The sequence below is a fragment of the Vulpes lagopus genome, chromosome 20 (genome assembly GCF_018345385.1).
Source record: "Vulpes lagopus strain Blue_001 chromosome 20, ASM1834538v1, whole genome shotgun sequence".
NCBI classification, from domain to species: Eukaryota; Metazoa; Chordata; class Mammalia; order Carnivora; family Canidae; genus Vulpes; species Vulpes lagopus.
In genome coordinates, this window is record NC_054843.1 from 15,360,348 (window position 1) to 15,383,111 (window position 22,764).

At 37.3% G+C, this 22,764-nt stretch overlaps 1 protein-coding gene across 2 annotated transcripts; it reads right to left on the reverse strand.

The window, feature by feature from the left end:
* Window positions 1–7,223: 7,223 nt before the first annotated feature.
* Window positions 7,224–21,653, reverse strand: N6AMT1 (N-6 adenine-specific DNA methyltransferase 1). Of its 2 annotated transcripts, XM_041735244.1 has the most exons (6): window positions 21,510–21,653; window positions 19,079–19,165; window positions 18,030–18,120; window positions 12,294–12,377; window positions 8,798–8,939; window positions 7,224–7,747 (listed from the first exon to the last, which is right to left on the reverse strand). In XM_041735244.1, exons 1-6 carry the CDS (start codon window positions 21,641–21,643, stop codon window positions 7,641–7,643), a joined length of 645 nt encoding a protein of 214 aa, XP_041591178.1. In that variant the 5' UTR covers window positions 21,644–21,653; the 3' UTR covers window positions 7,224–7,640. The 2 variants fall into 2 exon arrangements, with proteins under 2 accessions (XP_041591178.1, XP_041591179.1); XM_041735245.1 differs by lacking the exon at window positions 12,294–12,377.
* Window positions 21,654–22,764: the final 1,111 nt, after the last annotated feature.

A 22,764-nucleotide genomic window follows, 5' to 3' on the forward strand; every position in this document is an offset into this window, starting at 1 on the left:
CAAGGTTAGCACTGTATCTGCGTGGTGAAGTGTAAATCTTTTATCATTCCTTAGTGGCCCATTTCTAACAATGCTTTCGACCAGCTGTCAGTGTATGAGCTTCCCAGAGCTACTGTAACAAGGTACCACTGAGCAGACGGCCTAAAGCAACAGAAATGTATTCTCTCAGAGTCCTGGAGGCCAGAAGTCTTAAGTCATGGTGTCAGCAGGGTCATGCTCTCAGTGAAAGTTCTAGGAAAGAGTCCTTTCTTGCCTCTTCCAGCTCCTGGTAGCTGCTGGCAATCCTTCACATTGTTTGGTTTGTAGACTCATCATTCCAATCTCTGCCTCATCTTCACATGACATTTTCCGTATGTGTCTCTACATCCAAATCTCCCTCCTTTCACAAGGACACCAGTCATATGGGACTTAGCGCCCACTCTAATCCAGTATGATGTCGTCTTAACTTGATTACATCTGCAGGATCCCTCTTTCGAAATAAGGTCACATTGACAGGTTCTGGTTGGACATGAATGGGGTAGGGGGAGGCACCATTCAACCCATTACAGTGAGCTATTAAGGGAGTTATCTCACCTGGTTGATTTGTCTATCTTCCTTCATCCCTTTATTTCCAGTTTTTTTCTTTTTTTTAAAAAAATATTTTATTTATTTGAGAGAAAGAGATCATGAGCAGCGGGGAGGGGCAGAGGGAAAAGCAGACTCTCCGCTGAGTAGGGAGCCTGTCTTGGGACTTGACCCCAGGATCCTGGGATCATGACCTGAGCAGATGTTTAACCCACTGAGCCACCCAGGTACCCTCCAGTCTTTTTTTTATTTTATTTTTTAAAGATTGATTGATTGATTTGAAAGAGACAGCAAGTAGGAGGAGGGACAGAGGGACAGAATCCCAAGCAGACTCCCCACTGAGCATTTTGCTCCCCACTGAGCATGTTGCTTAACACAGGGCTCAATCTCAAGACCCTGAGATCATGACCTGAGCTGAAATCAAGAGTTGGACACTTAACCAATGGAGCCACGCAGGTGCCCTTTTATTTCCAGTCTTAAAATGTGCTTATGCTTCAGATAAGTCTCTTAAAATCACTATAACTGAAATTAAAGAAAATCATAACATGTCTTCTATTTAGTTTAATTCCATTATTTCGATAACTAAGATATTCTAAATTATATCACTTTCTTTTCTTTTTTTTTTTTTTAAGATCTTATTTTCAAGTAATCTATATACCTACCCAAGGTGGGGCTTGAAGTCACAACCCCAAGATCAGGAGTCACATGGTCTACCAGCTGAGACAACCAAGCGCCCCTATCACTTTACTTTTTGATTTGCTCCCCCCTTTACTATTTGTTTTCATTGAGGCTTTTTTTTTTTTTTTAAAGATTTGAGAGACAGAGTGAGCACCAGCAGGTGGGGCAAAGAGAGGGAAAGAGAATCTCAAGCAGAGTCTGTGCTGAGCACAGAGCCCAATATGGGGCTAGATCCCATGACCCCAAGATCACAACCTGAGCTGAAACCAGGAGTTGGAGGCTTAGCCGACTGCACCACTCAGGCACCCCCAAGGCCTTCTGTTTTCTAATTTGCTGTTTACCTCTCGTTTCTATTTTCTAGTTACTCTTGAACTCTGGCCATACTGTATTAGTTTCGTGGGGCTGCTGGAAGAAATTACTTTTGTGGTTTAGAACAATAGAAATTTATCCTCTCACAGTTCTGGAGGCCACAAGTTTGAAATGGGTTTCTCCTGCCCAAGACCAAGGTGTCAGCCGTACCTGAGTCCCTCAGAAGGCTCCAGGGAAGAATCATTTCCTTGACTTTTTTAGCTTCCCAGGCGCATTCTTTGCATTCCTTGGCTCATCGTCCCTTGCTCCATCTCTAAAATCACAATACCTTCTCCTCTTTTGATTTACAATCTCCCTCTCCTTCTCTCTTACAAGACACTGTGATTCTACTCAGGGCCCATCTGGATAATCTAGGATAATCGCCCATCCCCAAATCCTTAATTGGGGATTAAGGATGAAGTTCCCATGAAGTTCCTATTGCCGTATAAGGTAATATTTCCAGGGCTCTTGGGATTAGGACATGGGTGTGTGGGGGGAACTATTATTTTGCCCACCACACATACATATTAAAATTAAGCCATTCCTTTGCCTTCTGAATACAAAGAATTTAGAACACTTTTACCCTATTGATCAAAATGCCCTACTTAATTTCCATGCAACTGTTCAGTATTTTAGTTATTTTCAAACTATATAAACCACACTATTAGTATTTTATGTTTGTTTGCATTTATGTACATGTTGTCCATTTTATTTGCCATCAGTAATTCTTCCATTTGAGACTTGGGATGTTTTTCCTTTTCCTGCAAATACATCTTTTAGAAAAAAGTTCCTTTACTGTAGATCTCTTGTTGGTAATTTCCCTCATTTTTATCTCTAAATGTTACTTTTAAAAACCTGGTCTGAGTTTTGTTGGAACAGGAAAGAAGGACCATCACTCCCAACACTTTGAGGACTCTTACTCCCCTGGTTTCTGGCTTTCCTTGTTGCTGTTTAAATCATTTCTTTAATTATACTTCCTTTGTAGCAGCCTTGGCAAACATATTCAAGAGTAAATGGTATTTTGTGGTTTGTGGGCCATGTGGTTCCTATGGTCTGAGTTGCAACCACTTAGCTCTGCCAGTGAAGGCCACACAATACATAAAGGAACGGTCATGGCTGTGTTCCAAGATTTTAGTTACAAAAATGTTTGCCAACCTCTGCCTAATGGTGAATGGTTCCTTCTCTCTGATTACCTTTTAAGATCTCTTTGCCTTTGATGTTTTGCGATGTCACCACTATATGTCTAGGTGTGGATTTCCTTTTGTGCTTCTAGAATCTATCTTCTCTATAAAAAGTCAATTCTGGAAAAACATTAGCCATTACCTTTCCAAATATTGCCTTTTTTTACGTTCTTTTTGGGACTCTTGTTTTGCTAGGCCTTTTCATTCTATCCTTCATAATCATTATGGTTCCTTCATATTTTCCTTTTATTAGTTTGGGCAGCACTCTATGAATTTTTTTCATTAATTCTCTTTCCGGCTGTTCACCCCGTCCATGTGGGTTTTGATTTTAGGAACTGTTTCTTGTTCTTTTAAAGTAACTTTTGAGAAAACTTTTTAATAAACCTGAAGATAACTTGTAGGTATATATTTATCAGAAATGCGTACATGGGGGATCCCCGGGTGGCGCAGCGGTTTGGCGCCTGCCTTTGGCCCAGGGTGCGATCCTGGAGACCTGGGATCGAATCCCACATCGGGCTCCCGGTGCATGGAGCCTGCTTCTCCCTCTGCCTATGTCTCTGCCTCTCTCTTTCTCTCTCTGTGACTATCATAAATAAAAATTTAAAAAAAATTAAAAAAAAAAAAGAAATGCGTACATGTTGGCTGAAAGATACAAATGTGGTCATGATACAAAACTAGAAGCAACCCAAATATTCAACAGTAGAATGGAGATAATGAGAATGAATATACAAAAATGAATATTCAAAAATGAAAGTGGATAGATCATTGCTGTATACAAGTGCATGGAAGAGTCTCATAAAAACATTACTGACCAGAATGTGTGTGTGTGTGTGTGTGTGTGTGTGTATACAAGATTCATTAATACAGGTTCAAAGTAGGAAGACTTGATCTGTCATATAAGGAATATAACAAAATTTAAGATGGCCTGCAAGGTTCACTCCCGCTGGTGTACATGCACTTTGTCATCCATCCTGATTGTGGGTTGGACTTGTGAATAACTCGGTTTCTCTCTGTGACTAGGCTACATTAAATGGCAATGGTAAAGAAATTTTGCAGTTGTAGTTAAGGTCCCTAATCAGTTGCTTTTGGATTAATTAAAATGAAGATTATACTGGGTGAACTTGACCTAATCAGATGAGCTCTTTCAAAGAGATTCTAGGCCATCACTGTAGATTTGAAGGTAGAGAAATTCTCTTGCTGGCCATAATGAAGCAAGTGACCATTTTGTGAACTGCCTGTGGAGGGGATCATGGTACAAAGATCCAAGAGAGGCCTGTAGGTGAGACTTATGTCTAGCCGACAGCCAGAAAACAGTGACTTTAGTCCTATGACCACAAGAAAAAGGGCCCTGAGCCTCCAGATGAGATCACAGCCAAGACCAACACCTATCCTACAGCCTGGTTGTAGGAAGCAGTGAATCCAACTCACTATACCCACAGTCCTGACACAGATACTGTGAGACCATAAATTTGTGCTAACGTCAGTCAAGTTAGAGCCGTTAGCTATGTAGAAATAAAAAACTAAGACAAAAATCCAGGCACTGGTTTCCTTTGGTGAGTGGGAGGTGATGACTGGGAAGAGAATCTGGTGGAGCTTCCGGAATGCTGGTAATGTTCTGTTTCTTGATTTGGGTGTAATATAAATGGACATTGACTTTATAAAAATCCATCAAACTAGACACTTATGACATACACAATCTATAAGGTATGTTCCACCTCAATACAAAGTTTACATAGAAAGAAAAATGAAAACAGAATGGATATAGGCATTGGTATATATTTTATATGCAAAGTAATTTTAGTGCATGTATATGAAACAAACTACACATACAATGATTTACATTTAGTCATAAGAGTTCCTCCCATGGCTATATTTCTCTTAATTTTTTCCTGAGTCTTTTCAGTCCTGTCTGAATTTTTCTTTTTTCAGTTCTATCTTAATTTGTATTCCTTTTTCTTCTCAGTATGAGGGAAAAAGAAAAAATAATAAGTAAAAGAACTACAACTAAATTTTGGAATGGAATAGTATCCCTCCTGTATTTTAAAATACACTGTATTTTTTGGTAAGCACAAATTAACACATACATTACTGTGTCTCTATTTCTCACTTTTTACAGTCAACTTCAATTTGTTCTTTCTAAATAGTATCTTCCTGTGGGCCCCCCCCCCATTTTTTTAAAAGATTTATTTATTTATTATTCCTGAGAGACACACAGAGAGAGGCAGAGAGATAGACAGAGGGAGGAGCAGGCTCCTTGCAGGGAGCCTGATATGGGACTCAATCCCAGGACCAGCATCACACCCTGAGCCAAGGGCAGATGCTCAACCGCTGAGCCACCCAGCCATCCCTTCTTGTGAGCTTTTATGTAAATTCTTTAAACACATCAAACATTCCACAACCTGAATATGACAGCTCCACTGTTTCTATCCCTTAGGTGTCCAATTTTGTTTTTTCTTTTTTTCTTTCTTTCCTTCCTTCTTCTTTCTCTCTTTCTTTCTTTTCTGCTTTCATGGACCATAGCTTCTCCATGATCAACAGCTTAGGTATTTTAATGTTATTTTTTCATGTTAATGTTGCTACCTCACTTAGATAGTATGAATTAAATTCCACAAAAGGTAGCACAATCTATAAGAGTATTAATTGATCATTACTGTGTTCTGTTTCATTCAAGGGACAAAGTTTTTTTTGCTGCTTCCCTTGGGCCAAATGATGTAGTTTTACAGGTCCTCTTTTTTCCTATATTTAATAGCTCTTTTTGAACACAGAGAGCTGGATCTGGAACTCTCCTCCTTAAGGCTCCAGGCCACAGTTCTTACCAACCACCAGGACATAGCACCCACTTTTCACGCCAATACTTACTTTCTCTTGTTTACAAACTGTAGGTATTTTCCTGTCTTCGATCATTGTATTAGTCTGCTAGGGGCCCTGTGACAAATACCATGGGCTGGGTGTCTTCAACAACAGGAATTTATTATAGTTCTGGAGGCTGGAAGTCCAAGAGCAAGGTGTCAGCAGGTTGGGTTTCTTCTGCAGTCTCTCTCCTTGGCTTGTGGACCGCTGCCTTCTCACTGCATCTTGTGGTTTTCTTCTGTGTATGAGCATCCCCAGTGTGTCTGTGTGTCCTATCCTCTTGTAAGGAAGCCAGTCAGATTGGATCAGGGCCTACCGTGACAGCCTCATTTAACTTTAATTACCTCTTTGAGGCCCATGTCCATATATGCTCACCTTCTGAGGTTCTGAGGTTTAGCACCTCAACATCTGAGTTTTCAGTGGGAAACAACTTAATCCATTACCAGCTCTGCATGTGAAGTTTTGGGGTTCGTTTATGTAAGCATTTCTATGTTTTTCATCTCCTATCTTGATAGAAGCACTTTCTCTCTGCTAATTTTAAAGTATTTCAAACATTAACTGAAAATATTCAAGACCCCATTCCCCAAAATTATAACTAAAAGCACACAATAAAGTAAGTTTTTTTAACCTTTTTTTTTTTAATTGTAAAATCTCAGATGGCTATTTCTGGGAATGGGAATATATTTATAGATATTAGATTCAAGTAGATACTAATTTTGGCATCTTTACTGCTAAAAGCAGTGTAAGCAAATGGAATGAAAGCTTTTGGGGAGTCAGATCTGTGTCAGCGTGGCCATACTGGGTTTACCCTTTAACCACTGTGCTTCTTTGAACAAGATGACCTTTCTGAACATCAAGGGAGGGTAATTCCACTCTTTCTGCATAAGAATGCAATTTAAAACAATAGTTCTAAAATTTAGTGTGCTATCTTGAGGAACACTGGGAAGCACATTTTAAAAGATGCATTTTTAGGTCTGTTCATCAGAGGATTCCATGGGTCTAAGGTGGGGTTTGGGAATTTATAATATTAAAAAACTTCTCCAGTTGATTCTGAATGCAGCCAAATTAAAAATAAATTCTAGATTCCACTCACTCTGATCCTATACAGTACTGTTCATTGATTTTGAAAAATATTTTTTAAATGGTATAGAAATTAAGGAAGAAGAGGTTTTTAAACTTAGTGAAAGGTAATCTGATATTTCCTGAAAGACACACGTCAGTCTTAAAAATGTGATTAACCTAAGGGTGGTGAATTTATTTATACACAACTCACCTTGATTTAAGAAAAAATGTATAGCAGTTTGCAATATATAGGCAAGAAGAAAACAGAAATATATAACAAAGGATAAAAGGTAGGAAAAATCTGACCAGTGAGAAACATGGAAGCAGAAGGCATTGTGAATAACTAAGATAGAATGTAAACAATAACTAAGTGAAAGTAAATTAAAAAGATTTTTAAATGAAAACCTTCTTAAAATTACACAAGTAAAATGTTATTATTGTTCAAATACTACCATAAAAAGAGAAAAAGTCCCTTCGTTCCCTCCTGCCATTTATCTTCTGAAATGTCCCTATGTTCACATACACACATACTCTTTCTGCTAGGTTTCAAAATTATACATACAGGGTAATACTGTTTTGTAATTTGTTTTTTTTTCACTCAGTGGTACATTACGAATACCTCCAGATCTGACTCATACTTAGTGGCTGGATATATCACTCATGTTCAGGTTTTATATGTAAAGTGCAAATAATATATATTATATATGCATTTATTAGCATTTATGCAACTGTTTCCATAGTCTTGATTACCTGGGTAAAAAGGAATGTTGTACATTTCCCACCTTTTTCTATATAACCTGACAATTTTACTTGTTAACCAAGAAATGACTGCAGTTTCAAAATATGCCAAATACACTTAGCTTCTTTATATATTCATCATATGTACATATATTCAATATAATTCCTATCATCAATACATATTCAGCCTAATACACAGCACAGAGCACACACTGTAAATCAGGACTTGGTGAATCTCAGGACTGACAGAATTTCTTGTCCTGCTTGCCTAGAAAGTGCAATAGTCCCTTGTAGACCTCTTGTCGTCATGGTTTTCAAAATTTCTTCTAAAATAAAAATTAAAACAAAAGGTAACATCCAATTAAAGTGATCAGGTGAAGAGTGTAAGATCACTAAACAGTTTAATAAGATGATAAACACAGGCTATTTACAAATTCTACTTATCAGAGAAACCAATTTATACCAAGTCAATTTCTATTAAAATTGACTTCAGAGGGAAAAAAAAGGACTTTGGTCAAATTGGAGCAACTTCGTATTTTTAAAGTGTTACAGAGAATTCTAATCAGACTGAATGGACTTGCTTTGCAGTGGTGGCTTACTCTGGACTCAACAGAAACATTAATTACACTTGTCATTACAGCAAGTAATTGGTTTAATTGCTTGGCTCCAACCTTGGCCTTCCACACTTCCTTTGGGATGAAAAAAGTCAATGAAAGTAGGGCAGACTGAACAGTGATATTAAATAGTGGAAGTCAATGAAGTAGCTTATTTCTTTCAGGCATGTTGGAAAAAGCAACACCTTCCCTTTTGTAAATAAATAATACTAAAAAGACTGAGTTAAGAAAATGGGAGTTAAAAACAAAACAAAACTTAGTAACCACAATGTGATTTGAGGGGCTGAAGATATAAGGTATAAGATAAAAATCAAACATGTATTGAAAGGAAAGAAAGATTATGGTCGATTTAGTTACGGAGTCATCTGAAAACCAAGTTCTAAAAATCCGTACCATGAACTAGTTTTCACATGAACTAAAGAGTACATAGCAGAATTGTCAAGGGCATGAAGACAACGATGTGAAGAGAAAATTCATAATATTCAGGGTGACGTGTTAAAAGAAGAAATTACAGAGTTTGTGTTGGAATATTAGTTTATCAATTAGGGGAAAAACTGTCCTTCCCCCTTAAATAGTACTTTCTAAAACCACAAAAAAACATCTTAAACATCTCTCTCTTCTTTCAATATGAATGTTACATCTGTGTGAACTATTGTCAGTGATTATAATATTTCAGGTTACTTCATAAATTACAGTCTTTAACATTATTAATTTTTGATTTCAGCAAAGTAAGTGGTTAAAAAATAAACTGGTCTGGATTACCTGGATTGTTTTCTTTAATGGTAACTAAATAGAATAATCCTCTTGGTGAAAGAAGATCTGGAGCCAGTGGGAAAAATCTGTCCATGACTTCCCGACCATTTCTGCCACCAGCCCAAGCTGCTTCTACTCCGTGACTTCCTACCTGTGACCATTTAAAAGAAAGACTGTTTTGATTCAAGTTATACTTAGAATCACAAAAAGAATCTTTTTGACAAGTAACATTCACCAGACAAGTATATACTTTGTATTTTACTGCCTTCTAGGAGGCAGAAAATTTGAATCTGAGCCCCACCATCTTCAAGCCCTGTGACAATATGTAAGTTTGTGATTTTTGTGAATTTGTTTCCTCCCTTATCTGTAAAATCAGAAAAACAACAGCTTCAACTGTAAAAGTAGAAAAGTGATAACAATTTTTTCCATTGTTAGGAATAACTGAGGAAATATATATGAAGTTTGAAAATAATTACCTGCACATATCAAGTGCTTAGTAATAGTTGTTACTATTTTTTAACAATTTTATTTGTTTGAGAGAGTGAGATAGAGAGAGAGAGAGAGAGAGCAAGCACAAGAGGGGGAGGGTCAGAGGGAGAAGCAGGCCCCCGCACTGAGTAGGCGCCCAATATGGGAGTCAATCTGGGGGGTCTGGGATCATGACCTGAGAGGAAGGCAGAGGCCTAACCTACTGAGCCACTCAGGCTTTCCTGGTTATTACTATTTATGTGATGTTTATATTGATAGACATAGGTGATTCCTATACTTAATATTGAACAATCAAGAAGAAACTACAAGGGAGATCTTGCATTTTAAGAGATCTATCTGCAGGAAGTTCGTTTCAGCATGTCCCATTGCATTTGGCTCTCTTCTAGATTAAAGAATGAATTATAAAGAACCCATTTAATATATAAAGGCTCACTAAAGCATTAACAACTAATTCTTTTGTAGAAGCAAAAACCCATGAGAGTTCATATGGTATTAAAAATCTTTAGATTCTTATCATTGTACACTGTTTTCAGAACTAAAACATATTTTGAAGAAATCATTCAAAAATTATTTTAATACAGGACACCTGGGTGGCTCAGTGGTTGAGCATCTGCCTTCAGCTCAAGGTGTGATCCCACGGTCCTGGGATCGAGTCCTGCGTCAGGCTCCCCACGAGTAGCCTGCTTCTCCCTCTGCCTGTGTCTCTGCCTCTCTCTCTCTTTCATGAATAAATAAAATCTTTAAAAAACAAAACTATTTTAACCCTAACAATTATTTCTTTCTATATCCTCCAATGGTTTTATCCATATTTTAGTTTAAACTATTTGGATACAATCATGCCTACTGCTTTATTCATCTGAATACTATATATTTCTCCATTAAAGTGAATTTCTTTATACCGATAACTATATACAAATATAATTTGTAATTGTACTTTCCCCTTTTACTGTTTTGCTTGTCTGCTCCTCCTCCATCTTACACATACACACACACACACACACACACACACACACACACCCCTCACACATTTTTTCTTTCTCGTCCATGTTTTACAAAGACAGGATTATATTCTACATTCTTACCCTATATCTTGCTTATCTCACTCAACAATACCTTATGATGAGGTCTTCACATGATCAGGTAAGGTTCTGATTTACTCTTTTAATGGCTTGCCTAAGATTTTATAATGGAAAAGTATCATATCTTATGAAGCTATTGATGAGCATCCAATGCATTCATTTGCTTAATTTTTTTTGTATCTAATTCAAATTATTCTCATATCTATCATAAACCTCTTAATATAATTTTCCACAAAGTAAATTATCTAAGGAAATTTATCAGCTCCTGTTTTTTTGTTTGTTTGGTTTGTTTTTTTTGTCAAGACTTTCCACTAGAGACTTCCCTTTCCTGGGATTCCTAGAATTAACTTCTTTTTCTGGGGCTCATATCTTCCTCTTCCTTGGTTTACACCATTATTTTGGCTGAGCCCATTCTATGGATGTTTCATCAGGTACAATGGTCTGTGGACAGAGTGCCTGGTGAGAAAAGGCTGTGCCAAGTCTGTCTCTTGTCATTCTCTTCCAGAACGGCCTAGGACTCCTCTGTGCTAGACCCTGTTTATATGCCTCCCCAGGGATGTTTGGCCAGGTTTATCTGCTTGCATTAGAAATGCCCCTAAAGGAAGATCTGGCACCAAGCACATTCATATAGATCACAGGGAGGGTTTCCATGTTCACAGGAAGAAGGTGTGTTTGGTGGTCTGTTGCCTGCTTGCTACCTGAGCCTTGCTGTGCCTTCTCTTGGTCCTTCATAGATCATAGGCACAAGCCACAGTTATCTAACCTCAGGTTTCTAAATATACTAGTAAGTACAGTCACAATTTTTTATATGCACAAACTCATTATTTTTTTTAAATATTGTATCTCCAGGATCTAACTCTAAGTCTCTTATCTTTGTGCCTTCATGATTTCCTTATCTTCACGCTCTGTGCACTGAAATCTTTCATCTGGTTACCAGAACACCAATTCAGGTCTTGATATAGACCATATTCTCTTTAAATTCATTTCCTAATGTTTTATTTTGTATAAAACATGATTTACTGATCTGCATCTCCTCTGTTACATATATAGGTTTGTATTATTTGTCATCATAAACAAACATGCAATAAATGTAATTTTGTGAATGTCAACTTTTAATTCTATTGTTGAATGTTTTCTTAAATTATATTTAAAGGACTGAGATTGTTGGACTGAAACATTTTTATCACTCTTGATATTTACTCACATAGTCCTTTCCCAAAGAGTTGCATGAAGTTGCATTGCCCTCAGCCTCTGTTCACCTTATAACACTGACTCTCCTTCTCATATGAGTTCCTGTGTCAGAGGAACAACAGGTTCTTTCTTAGTTGCTTAGCCGCCCTTAGCAGTAATAGTAGAGGGAAAATATAATGTGTATTCACCTTGCCAGAAAATGATTCATCAATGAATAAAACAGGATCATGAATAACTCAAGGAAAGCAAATCTTACTTTGTTTGCCTTGACCATTCTCTCTTTAGACTGGGAAGTGGTTGATATGATTTACCTCCTCATTATTGAGATTTTCCAAATCATATATTTCAAGATGATTTCTTTTCCCTACCTGAAATACGAATCACCCCCCACCTGTGAAAGGAGGAAATCTGAGACTTTCAGAAAGAATTCCTATAATGAATTTAAGGATGATTAAAATATTGTTTTGCAAATTTGCCATTCATGATAAAGGACACACACACATATATTTAAACACACAGCTTGATTTTGATGGGAATTTTAAGGATGAATATGGGTCACTGTATTTCCATTAGTTTCAGATTTTTTTCCTAGGTCTACCAACATACTTAATTCCTGACAATTATGAGTAAAATGAGAGCAGTCTGTGTTAATCAGCAGCTCACTAATGTCAAATAATGAAGTTCATTTGATTTTTTAAAGAAAATAACTGAAAATATTAATAATTAAATTCTGTTACATGTCTTACCTCTTCTGGTGGAGTCACTACATAGGGGGGATTAAACACTAGAAGATCAACTTTTTCCTTCAATCTTGGTAGCAAGCCATTGACCTAAATGTTCAAAAGTCAGAATTTTAAGCTGGACTCAGAATTAAAATAGATAAATAAATAAATATTTAAAAAATATTCTCCACTCATGTTTTTAGGGAAAAATGTGTTAGAGGGCTAAAATTGTAGACAGAGAGATAAATATTTTTACATTTTCATTCAGATAGATTATATGCATTCACCTAAAAACAGGAAATTAAACTATTTATCAGAATGAACATATAATGTTCAAGAAAGCCTCTGTTTCAAAAGCTCATATGTATACACTCTTGGTTCACTTACAGAAGATTAAGTAATAAGGAAGCAAGTTCTATGTTCTACACAGATATACACATGCTTTAAAGCTATTGCTCTGACTTAAACTTTCTATAACTTAAACTTTACTTTCCATAACCAAGAGAAATGTTTTATGAGATGACAAAGAACATCAGAAGATACATATGTAAAAAAAAATATACACATATGCATGCATATATATATTTGCTTTCACTTTAATTATTCATAAATGTATTGGCTGGGACAATTAGATATCAAAGAAAGGACTGAAAAAAGTGGAAGAGAGAGTGAAAAATCTCAGTTGTTTGGCATTTTGTAAATCTTTAAACAATTGAGTGCAATTTTCTGTGGAACCACAACAAAAATGTCATTTTAAACAAAGTGCATTTAGGGCAAAATGCCATTTCAAGTACTCCTTTGATTCCTCTGATGATTGAACTAAATAAGTATGCAAAACATCACGTCTGGTCATGTCACCCTGCACCTCCACAGTAAAAACACCGTATCTGGATGGGTTCTCATGCTGACATTTCCTTCAATTACCACTTTATATAGACTCTTATCCATGAATTCTGAGGCTTCTTTCTTTCTTTTCTTTCTTTCTTTCTTTTTCTTTCTTTCTTTCTCTCTTTCTCTTTCTTCTTTTTTTCTTCCTTTTTTCTTTCTTTTCTTTCTTCTTTCTTTTTCTTTCTTCTTTCTTTCTTTCTTTCTTTCTTTCTTTCTTTCTTTCTTTCTTTCTTTCTTTCTTTCTTTCTTTCTTTTCTCTCTCTCTCTCTCTCTCTCTTTAAAGATATATTTATTTGAGAGAATGCATGTGCACACATGCAGGACCAGGGAAGGCAGAGGGAGAGGAAACAGACTCCCTACCGAGTGTGGCACCTGACATGGGGCTCCATCCAGAAGCCTTGAGGTCATGACCTGAGTCGAAATAAAAAGTCCACGCTTAACTTACTGAGCCACTCAGGTGCCCTCTTGAGGCTGTTTCTTGAGATGAAATAGCTGAAGTACTTCAAGGCAGTGTCCAAAGTGTTAGCTATTTTATTAACATTCTTATAATTCTCCCATATATGCACAGGTACATATCGTTATTTACTAAATATTTTTCTTTAAATGGATTCTTTTTTTTGTTGTTGTTAAATTTGCTCTAAAGGGAAATCAGTATTACTTTCTGGAAGTAGAAATGACAAGGATAAATTGGATATAAATAAAAAAATGTTATGGTTATAGTTATTGTTGCCAGTCTGGGAGTGACCCCAGGCCATCTGTCTCTTTGTTAAAGAGACATTTGCAAGTGTTGGAGAGGTGTTAAAACTAGAAGACCTACTCCTAGATGTGATCACAATGGCTGAAGGAGAATTAGAGAGTTAACGGCTTTTACACTAAGTGATTCATAGTTGTTTAATACTCAGTCATACCATCTCAGTACTGGGCACATCACTGGACTGTTTACATACAGCATGAAACACTACCTTACAACTTCCATTTTATCCAGATTTCTAAAAGCAACTCTGTTTGTCATCTTATTAATAAACCTGTTAACTATGTAATTCAAAGAGAACACATGAATAGTACCTCTGAGGAAACGTTATATTAGTAACTTTTCTTTCTCTATTCATTTGAAAAGAGAAAAGTAACATTTTTGAGGGAAGTGTGATACAGGTGTACATTTGTCTGCAAGTGGGAAGATGGCTAGTTAATCTGCCGTTCCTTTCAGTAGTGACACTGGAGAGTGAGGAGATACATTTGAAAAAACCAAAAGCTTTATTTTCAAGTCCATAAAGAAATTAAGTTTCTCACATTGTAAGTAGTCCAGAAGGTAATTTCTCAGGAATGTTGAGTAAGGAAACTAGAAAAGAATTTGCTTTGTAATTGTTTATAAACTAGAAAAGAATCTGCTTTGTAATTGTTTATAATGGCCCTAGGTTCTACATATTAAAATGTTTGGAGTACTGGATTTTAAATGTAGGGAAAAAATGATACTAAAAGACAATCATCATATGGTTTCACTCATATGTGAAATATAAGAAATAGTGATGGAGACTATAAGGGAAAGGAGAGAAACTGAATGGGGAAAAATCAGAGAGGAAGACAAACCATGAGAGACTCCTAACTCTGGGAAACAAAGGGTTGCAGAAGGGGAGGTGGGTGGGGGGATGGGGTGAATGGGTGATGGGTACTAAGGAGGGCACATGATGAGATGAACATTGGGTGTTATACTATATGTTGGCAAATTGAATTTAAATTAAAAAAATGAGTAATAAAAAAACATGGAAAATGATGTAGTTTATTTTTTTATTTTTATTTTTTTTAATGATGTAGTTTAAAAAGAAAATGGATTTAAATAAGAAAGTCATTGTAGGGCAGCCCCGGTGGCCCAGTGGTTTAGTGCCGCCTTCAGCCCAGGGCATGATCCTGGAGACCTGGGATCGAGTCCCAAGTCGGGTTCCCTGCATGGAGCCTGCTTCTCCCTCTGCCTGTGTCTCTGCCTCTCTCTCTCTCTCTCTGCACCTCTAATGAATAAATAAAATAAAATCTTAAAAAAAAAAAGTCACCATAGACTGGATATAAAATCTAATCACAGGCACCCTCATCCATCCATATTCAACTTGTGGGTGGTCTCAGAGCATTAGAACAGATCCAAGAATTGAGAAGTAAGCAAAAAAGGCCTCTGACAAGAAGTTTTAAATCCATACAGCAAAATGTACTTTATTCATATGAGAGGCACTTATCAGAGTCCCTGAGCTCTTAGTTTAAATAGAAATCTAACTAAGGGACACCTGGGTGGCTCAGCAGTTGAGAGTCTGCCTTAGGTTCAGGGCATGATCCTGGAGACCCGGGATCGAGTCCACATTGGGCTCCCTGCATGGAGCGTGCTTCTCCATCTGCCTGTGTCTCTGTCTCTCTCTCTCTCTCTCTCTGTGTCTCATGAATAAATAAATAGAATCTTAATATTAAAAAAAAAAAAAAGTCTAACTGAATCACTTGTTTGGTATTCTAGCACAGAGTACGTGAAAAGAGAGAGAGAAAATGCCATGAACAGGTAACAATAAAATAAGACAACAGAAAACAAGCAAATAGGTAGACAAAGACAGGAAATAAAAACTCAAAATTACTGTAGGCTCTAGCTACTCAGTGTAAAGGCAAAAATCTCTGACTCAGCCTCCTTATCACAGCTAGCACAGAATAGTAACTAATGTTCATATTAATGACCCTTCATCAATCAAAGGTAGTTATGTTTAGTTCGTTTTAGGAATGTAAGGAAAGGCATATAACATATTTGAAAAAGCCCTTTTTTCCTAAAACTAAGAAACAAAATACAGAGTACTACTTTGTACACAGGTAAGCTTAGTTATCCAAAACACTGATTTTGTATCATTGCTGTGATCATCTATACCCAGTGTTCTGGATATAAAGAAACGTAGAGTTTTGCAAGTAGATCATAATGCCTACGCCAATGTCTACTTCTTCTTGCTTTCTCTGCCATGTAGCAGCACTCAGGGTCATGAATCACTGACAGAGTGATTCTGGCATGGACTGCCATGAGCCATGCCCTGAAACAGCTGTGAGACCTCTAGATTTAAATTCCCAAGATCTGGGCTTAAATTCTGTATCATTCTATTAGTTATATGACTTTAAAAAGTGAACCTCCACTCAGTTCCTACCTCTGTTAAAGAAAAAAAATTCTGAATTTTCTGTATCTCTAAAGTATTATTACATCAAAAATATAAATGTAACACTAATCATGGACACATTAAAGAAACAAGTTAAAATTTTATTTTATTTTATTTATTTATTTTAAACAAGTTAAAATTTTAAAGGGCAAAACCACCACAGTGATCCCATGTAAATCACTTGAGTACCTTTCTTGATAATCTAGTTTTTCATACCAGTAGTTAAGTTCTTAATAGGTAAGAATTTCTTACCTATTTGGCTTAATTCCTTCTAAGCTGAAAAGTCACTTGTGAGTTTAAAACAGAAAAGTGGGCACCTGGGTGTCTTAGTTGGTTAGGCATCTACCTTCGGCTCAGGGTCCTGGGATTGAGCCCTGCACTGGGCTCCTGATTAGCAGGGAGCCTGCTTCTCCCTCTGCCTCTTCCCCAGCTATGCATTCTCTCTCTAATAAATATAAATCTTTTAAAAAAATTATAAAAAAGCAGAAAATCTAAATACTCTTACCATTGTAACAATAATACAGGTCAAGAAGCACGGAAAGCATTTTTATTTCTTATCCCGATCTGGTACATGCTGTTAGGATTTTTTGCTTACAAAAAAGCACTTATAACAACAACAAAAATCCAAAAATATCCAAGTCTCACTAATTAAAACATTAAAGGAGAACTGTGATTGGAAAATATATAATGTGTAACTTAAAATAAAATGATGGTTCTGTAATTGTCATGTATTGTTTTTACCTGCCCAGGCCTCATTCCACTCTTTCTTCTGATTTTATCTCCTTGATCTCTATTGGTTAAGCTCTAGTTCCTCTCATTCTCAGTCCATGTGACTTGGATAGGGCTTATCCTAATGCAGCTGCCAGGGTGAGACTATGACTCAGGCCTAAACCAGTCATCTCCATATTTTAAACCCCTCTGGCCACAGAAGAAGGTTGAGAGATGACATATGACCCAAGATGATCCAAGCAATACTCATTTTGGGGCATGTTAGACTAACTGAATATAAAGAGTTTCTTTCCCTGGAGGGATAAGAGAGGCTATTTGTTGAGAAATAAGATATAGAGACGCAGGTACCTTCTCACCATGAAGGGAAAGATTTCTATCCAGAAACAGAGCCAATAAAGAGAGAAGTTCAAAACTAAGAAAAAGATGCCTATCATATCATTTGAATTCCTGGAACCAGCTGTGCCTGAAGCCACACACTGGCTTTATTTAAGCCAGTTTTAACTGGATTGTCTATCACTACTACTACTTCTTCTTCTTCTTCTTTTTAAGATTTTATTTATTTATTCATGAGAGACATAAAGAGAGAGAGAGAGAGAGAGAGAGGGGCAGAGAGACACAGGAAGAAGGAGAAGCAGGCTCCATGCAGGAAGCCTGATGTGGGACCCGATCCTGGGACCCCAGGATCACGACCTGACCCAAAGGCAGTCATTCAACCACTCAGCCACCCAGGTACTCCAGATTCTTTGTCACTTCTGACCAAAAGATGACTGATCCTTCTAAGACAGTACAAATTTCCTTTGAATTTTGGACAAGATGAACTACATCAGTCAAGAATTCACTTTGTAAATTATGGGGTATACTATTTAGTGGATTAAAAGTTAATTAATTAATCACTCAAGTTTCTTTGACCTAAATCATCTTAACGTTAATATATTTTAAAAGGAAATTAACTATTATTGGACAAGGATCAACAGCTCACCAAGTCTGTAATAACTGGCTGAATGCTGACATTGTTACAGTGTGCTGTCTCCAGAGTACAAGCTGCTGCCTCAGGGTTGATATCAGTGCACCTATAAACAGAAAATAAAGAAAACTGTATCTTCTGACCAGGAGGCAAATAAATCTATTACTGAAAATTAAAGACTGTTCCACTGCTTTTACATAAAGCAGATCTAAAAATAATTAAAATGCTTTAATAATGAAGGAAAAAAATAAAGATTTGTTATATTAATGAAAAAGTTTGTTATATTGATATAATGTGCAAGCATAGAAAAATACATATACATGCATACACATCTGAAGGAATTTATTAAATTGGGAATCCAATGAATACTACGCCACTACAAAAATGAAATTTAAAAGGAATTTCTGAGAAAAATACTCTTGATACAATATTAAATGAAAAACAGGAAATGGGACAAAAAGAAGGAAACACACCTGGACCATGTGTGATAAAATTTAGGAGTGATTCTTGTTTCCTCCTTTATACTTTTTAAAAAAGATTTTATTTATTTGAGAGACAGAGAGAGAGAAAGAACAAGCACAATCAGGGGGAAGGGTAGAGGGAGGGGGAGAAGCAGGCTCCCTACAGAGAAGGAAGCCGGAGTGGCTCAGTGGCTCAATCCCAGGACCTCGAGATCATGACCTGAGCTGAAGGTAGATACTTAACTGACTGAGCCACCCAGGCGCCCCTTCTTATAGGTTCCATATTCTCAAATTCTCTTTAAAAATTTAAGTAGTTTTCGATTTTTTCTGGTAATCAGACTATTTATATAAAATATTGCAAATTTAGAGATGACCTAAAATTACTGTGTTGCTTCTATAATTATGTAGTACAATGGAACAGTTGCGAACATGCAGTTTTAATTTTTAGGGAAGAATAATTTACAATCTGAGTCCTTACTACACTTAGGTAGACCCATTCAGATATATACTATTTATTTACAAAAATAATTTCATTCAAGTGGTCATACCCCTAGTGAATTTTTTAGTGGAAAATGTAGATGAATTTGATATACTTACACTTACATGTACAGAGCTTGAGGACCTATCATAGAGGCTAGGAACGCAGATACCACTCCAGACCCTGACCCTACTTCAAGGCATATTTCCACTCTAAAAAAAGCAAAATAAAATAAATATGAATATAGTAGGATAAAAATATACATCACATAAAATGACTCCCATCCTACTTTTAACATATATTTCTCCAGCATTATCACTCATCCACAAATATATGGAAATATAAAATTTATAAACACACTAGTTTCTGAAAACCACTCTGTGCTCATTTAATACTGTTTAGCTCAAAATTGTTTGGGGTGTGTAATTTAAGTACATAAAATAGATGGCTTTCAATTAATTTCTACAAAACATTACATAAAAATTATAGAATATAAAAAAAAACTATGCAATAACATTCAGATTAAAAATACTAATATGAAAGACTTCAACCCTTCCCACAAGGAGCTCCTAGTTCAGTATTTCCCAAAATGATACGGTTAGTATCATTACAATATTTACTTATGAGAGACGTTTTCTCTCATTTAAAACTATAATATATATATATATATATAAAGTAAATAAATAAAACTATAAAACATTCCAAACCATTAGCATATCTTAGCGGGGGGGGGGGGGGGGGAGAAGGTCCCCTCTCTACTAACAGATTTAGAGCAGCAAAGAAATTCCCTATTTGTACAGCTGTACACTGAACTGGGAAGAGTATCTGACCTTAGAATATTAGTAATAACCTTAAAATGCTTCTAAATAAATTCATTATTCTGCATTTTACCCTTCAATTAAATTTATTCCCCTGCCTATAATCTTACATATACACCAAAAGCACCAATGATCTCCATCACAGAAATGGGTCTGATGGGACTGAGGAGGTCTCTCTGGCAACGAACTCCTTGAACAACTATCCAACAAGAAACTCTTAAGCTTCTAACTTTTGGAGGCAGTCCACATTATCCGACAAAACTTTATTATTCTGAGGGAAGGTCTGCTGAATCTTACTAGGTGGCTTTTATTTGAAAACAACCATCATGCTTTCATAAACAGTGAGAATTCCAAGACCAGAAATAACCCAACTTTATAACAAAATCAGTTCCTTTTACAGCACACTTTGCAATGCAATTTGCGCTTGTAAATCTTTCTTGGGTATCTCGAGTCTATGAGACGAGTTCTACAAATCAGCTCTGTACCTTTCTACATTCCAGTAAATCCCAAAGTGCCATCGTTTACAATGAAGATCTACTTTAGTAAGAGTTGGAACATTTCATACATGGAAAAATCCGACCAGGTTGAAGACAGATAAACACAATATAGATCTATGAAGCCGGACAGCTGTTTCCTCTTGAGACCACCAATTTCAAGTCTTGATCTTTAAATGATCATTTAAAAAATTACCATGTAGGTATTCATTCCTCTAATGTAGTAACATTCACATTTAAACATGTAAAATTTATGGGGCCCTTCAACAAGTCAATTTTAATATTTATAGAGCGCTAGGGAAAATTCCATAGGCTGCTAGCTATGTAGCTATTTTAGATTTTTTTACAGTTCGATGAAAAATTAAGTTCTGCAGTCGTACTAACCACACGTCGAGGGATCTGCAGCCCACGTGGCTAACCGGCCGTTGCAAAAGGGCAGTGTCAGCCGTTCAGTGGGTTTAAAAATACTGATTTTTCAAGGGTATTTCTCTAGTTGGGAAAAAAAAAAAAAGTCTTTTTTAATTTTTTTTTTTCCACCTGGGGCAGCCCGGGTGGCTCAATGATTTAGCGCCGCCTTCAGCCCAGGGCGTGACCCTGGAGACCCGGGATCGAGTCCCGCATCCGGCTCCCTGCATGGAGCCTGCGTCTCCCTCTCTCTCATGAATAAATAAATAACATCTTAAAAAAAAAAGTCTTTGGAAAATATTAAGGTATTTATAGCTAATTATGGAGATTTAAAAAAAAAATACGTCTCCAGCCGGGTCCCCCGCACCTCATTGGTGTGCCCTTCCGCTACTAGACGGTGCTTCTGTGTACGGAGTCAATGCAACGCAGCTTTTAATATTTACTAAAAAAAAAAAAAAAAAATTTGATGCTATTAACCAATGTTTCCGGAAAATCTGGTTTGTGAGCGTGTCACGATATCGCTGCTCTCGGGGGCTTGTGTTCTGCAGACTAAGGGCTGCCAGGAGAAGACCCCTGCCGGCGTGGTCGGGGGCTCTGCAGCTCCGGAGACCCAAACAACACCTTTGCAAGAGCAGCTCGACCCCGGGCCCGCTCAGTACAGGCATCTACAGGGAAACCGGCCGTCTGGGCGCTCCGGGGTCAACGTTCGCCAAGTACGCGGGCTCCGCCTCCTCTCGGGGCAGCGGCGGGCAGCGTCCGTCCTGCCTTGGCCTCCTTCGCCGCCGCCTCCGCAGAACGCCGGAGCCCTCTCCCGGGGGGGACCCTCGCCCTGCTCGCACCCCGTAAGCTCGGCCGCCGCTGCCTCAAGCGCGTCCAGCAGCAGAAACGTATCCTCCGCGGGCTCGTACACATCGCTGAAGGGGCCTCGGCCCACGTGCCTGTGCAACGGCGTGGGGAAGCTCGGGGCCGCCATCTTCCCTTCGTCCTACGCGCCTGCGCCCAAATTGCGCGTGCGCAGGTGCGGCAGGGGGCGGGGCCGCGGGGGCGGGGCCGCGGGGGCGGGGCCGCGGGGGCGGGGCCAGAGGCGGGGAGGCGAACCCGGGCTTGTTATTTCTAACAGTTTATCAGTCAATGCTCTTGGAATTTCTAAGTAAACAGTTATGTAATCTGCAACTGCTGACGTTTGCTTTCTTATTTGAATACTTAGATTTATTTCATTTTCTAGGTTGGTCCTTGATGCAGGGCATCCTCGATTGTTTTTGACTAAAGGGAGTGTTTTCTTCTATTCCTTGTTTGCAAAGAATTGAAAAAATACGTAATGCTTGCTAAATTCTACTTTTTTTTTTTTTTACATCAACTGAACTTTGAAAAGCTTTGAGATTTAAATTTAAGATTTTTTTTTTAATCATTTAATTTTTTTCCTGTAGTATATTATAAAAATGAACCTTCCTGGTGTTAAATCATGAATGCACCCTTTTTATAAACCTCACTCAAGCAAGATGATTTTTTCTTTTAATACCCTGCTGAATTTGGAATGCTGATAATCTAGCTCTGTTTTGATTATGCTGTCCTCACAGGATGAGTTAGGACATTGTTTCTGTAACATTTGGTAGAACTCACCCATAAAATTGGCTGGATATAATACTTTTTCTTTTTCATGGATGGCTCTCTGCTGTTTTGGGTCACCTTCTATATAGGTTATTCGACTATTCAGGCATTTCCATTCTTTTTTTTGAAATTTCCCAATGAAACATTTTTAAAAATTTGAGTAATAAAAGTACCGGAAAGTACTGAAGATTCCTTTTTTTTTAAACCCTGAGTACCTACCACCCAGAACTGACAATTAATAGTACTTTCTCATATTTCCTTAAGAGTTTCTATTTTATTTTTTAAATACATATTGTATATTACTACTTAATATGTATATTAAATATAATTTTTATAGGGAATTAACTCACATGATAATGGAGACTGGCAAACCCAAAATCTGCAGAGCCAACTTCCCAACCTCAAAACCGTTTTTATTATTTTTTAATTTTTAAAATGTATTTATTTGAGACCGAGGAGTGGGAGAGAGTGCGAGTAGGGGAAGAG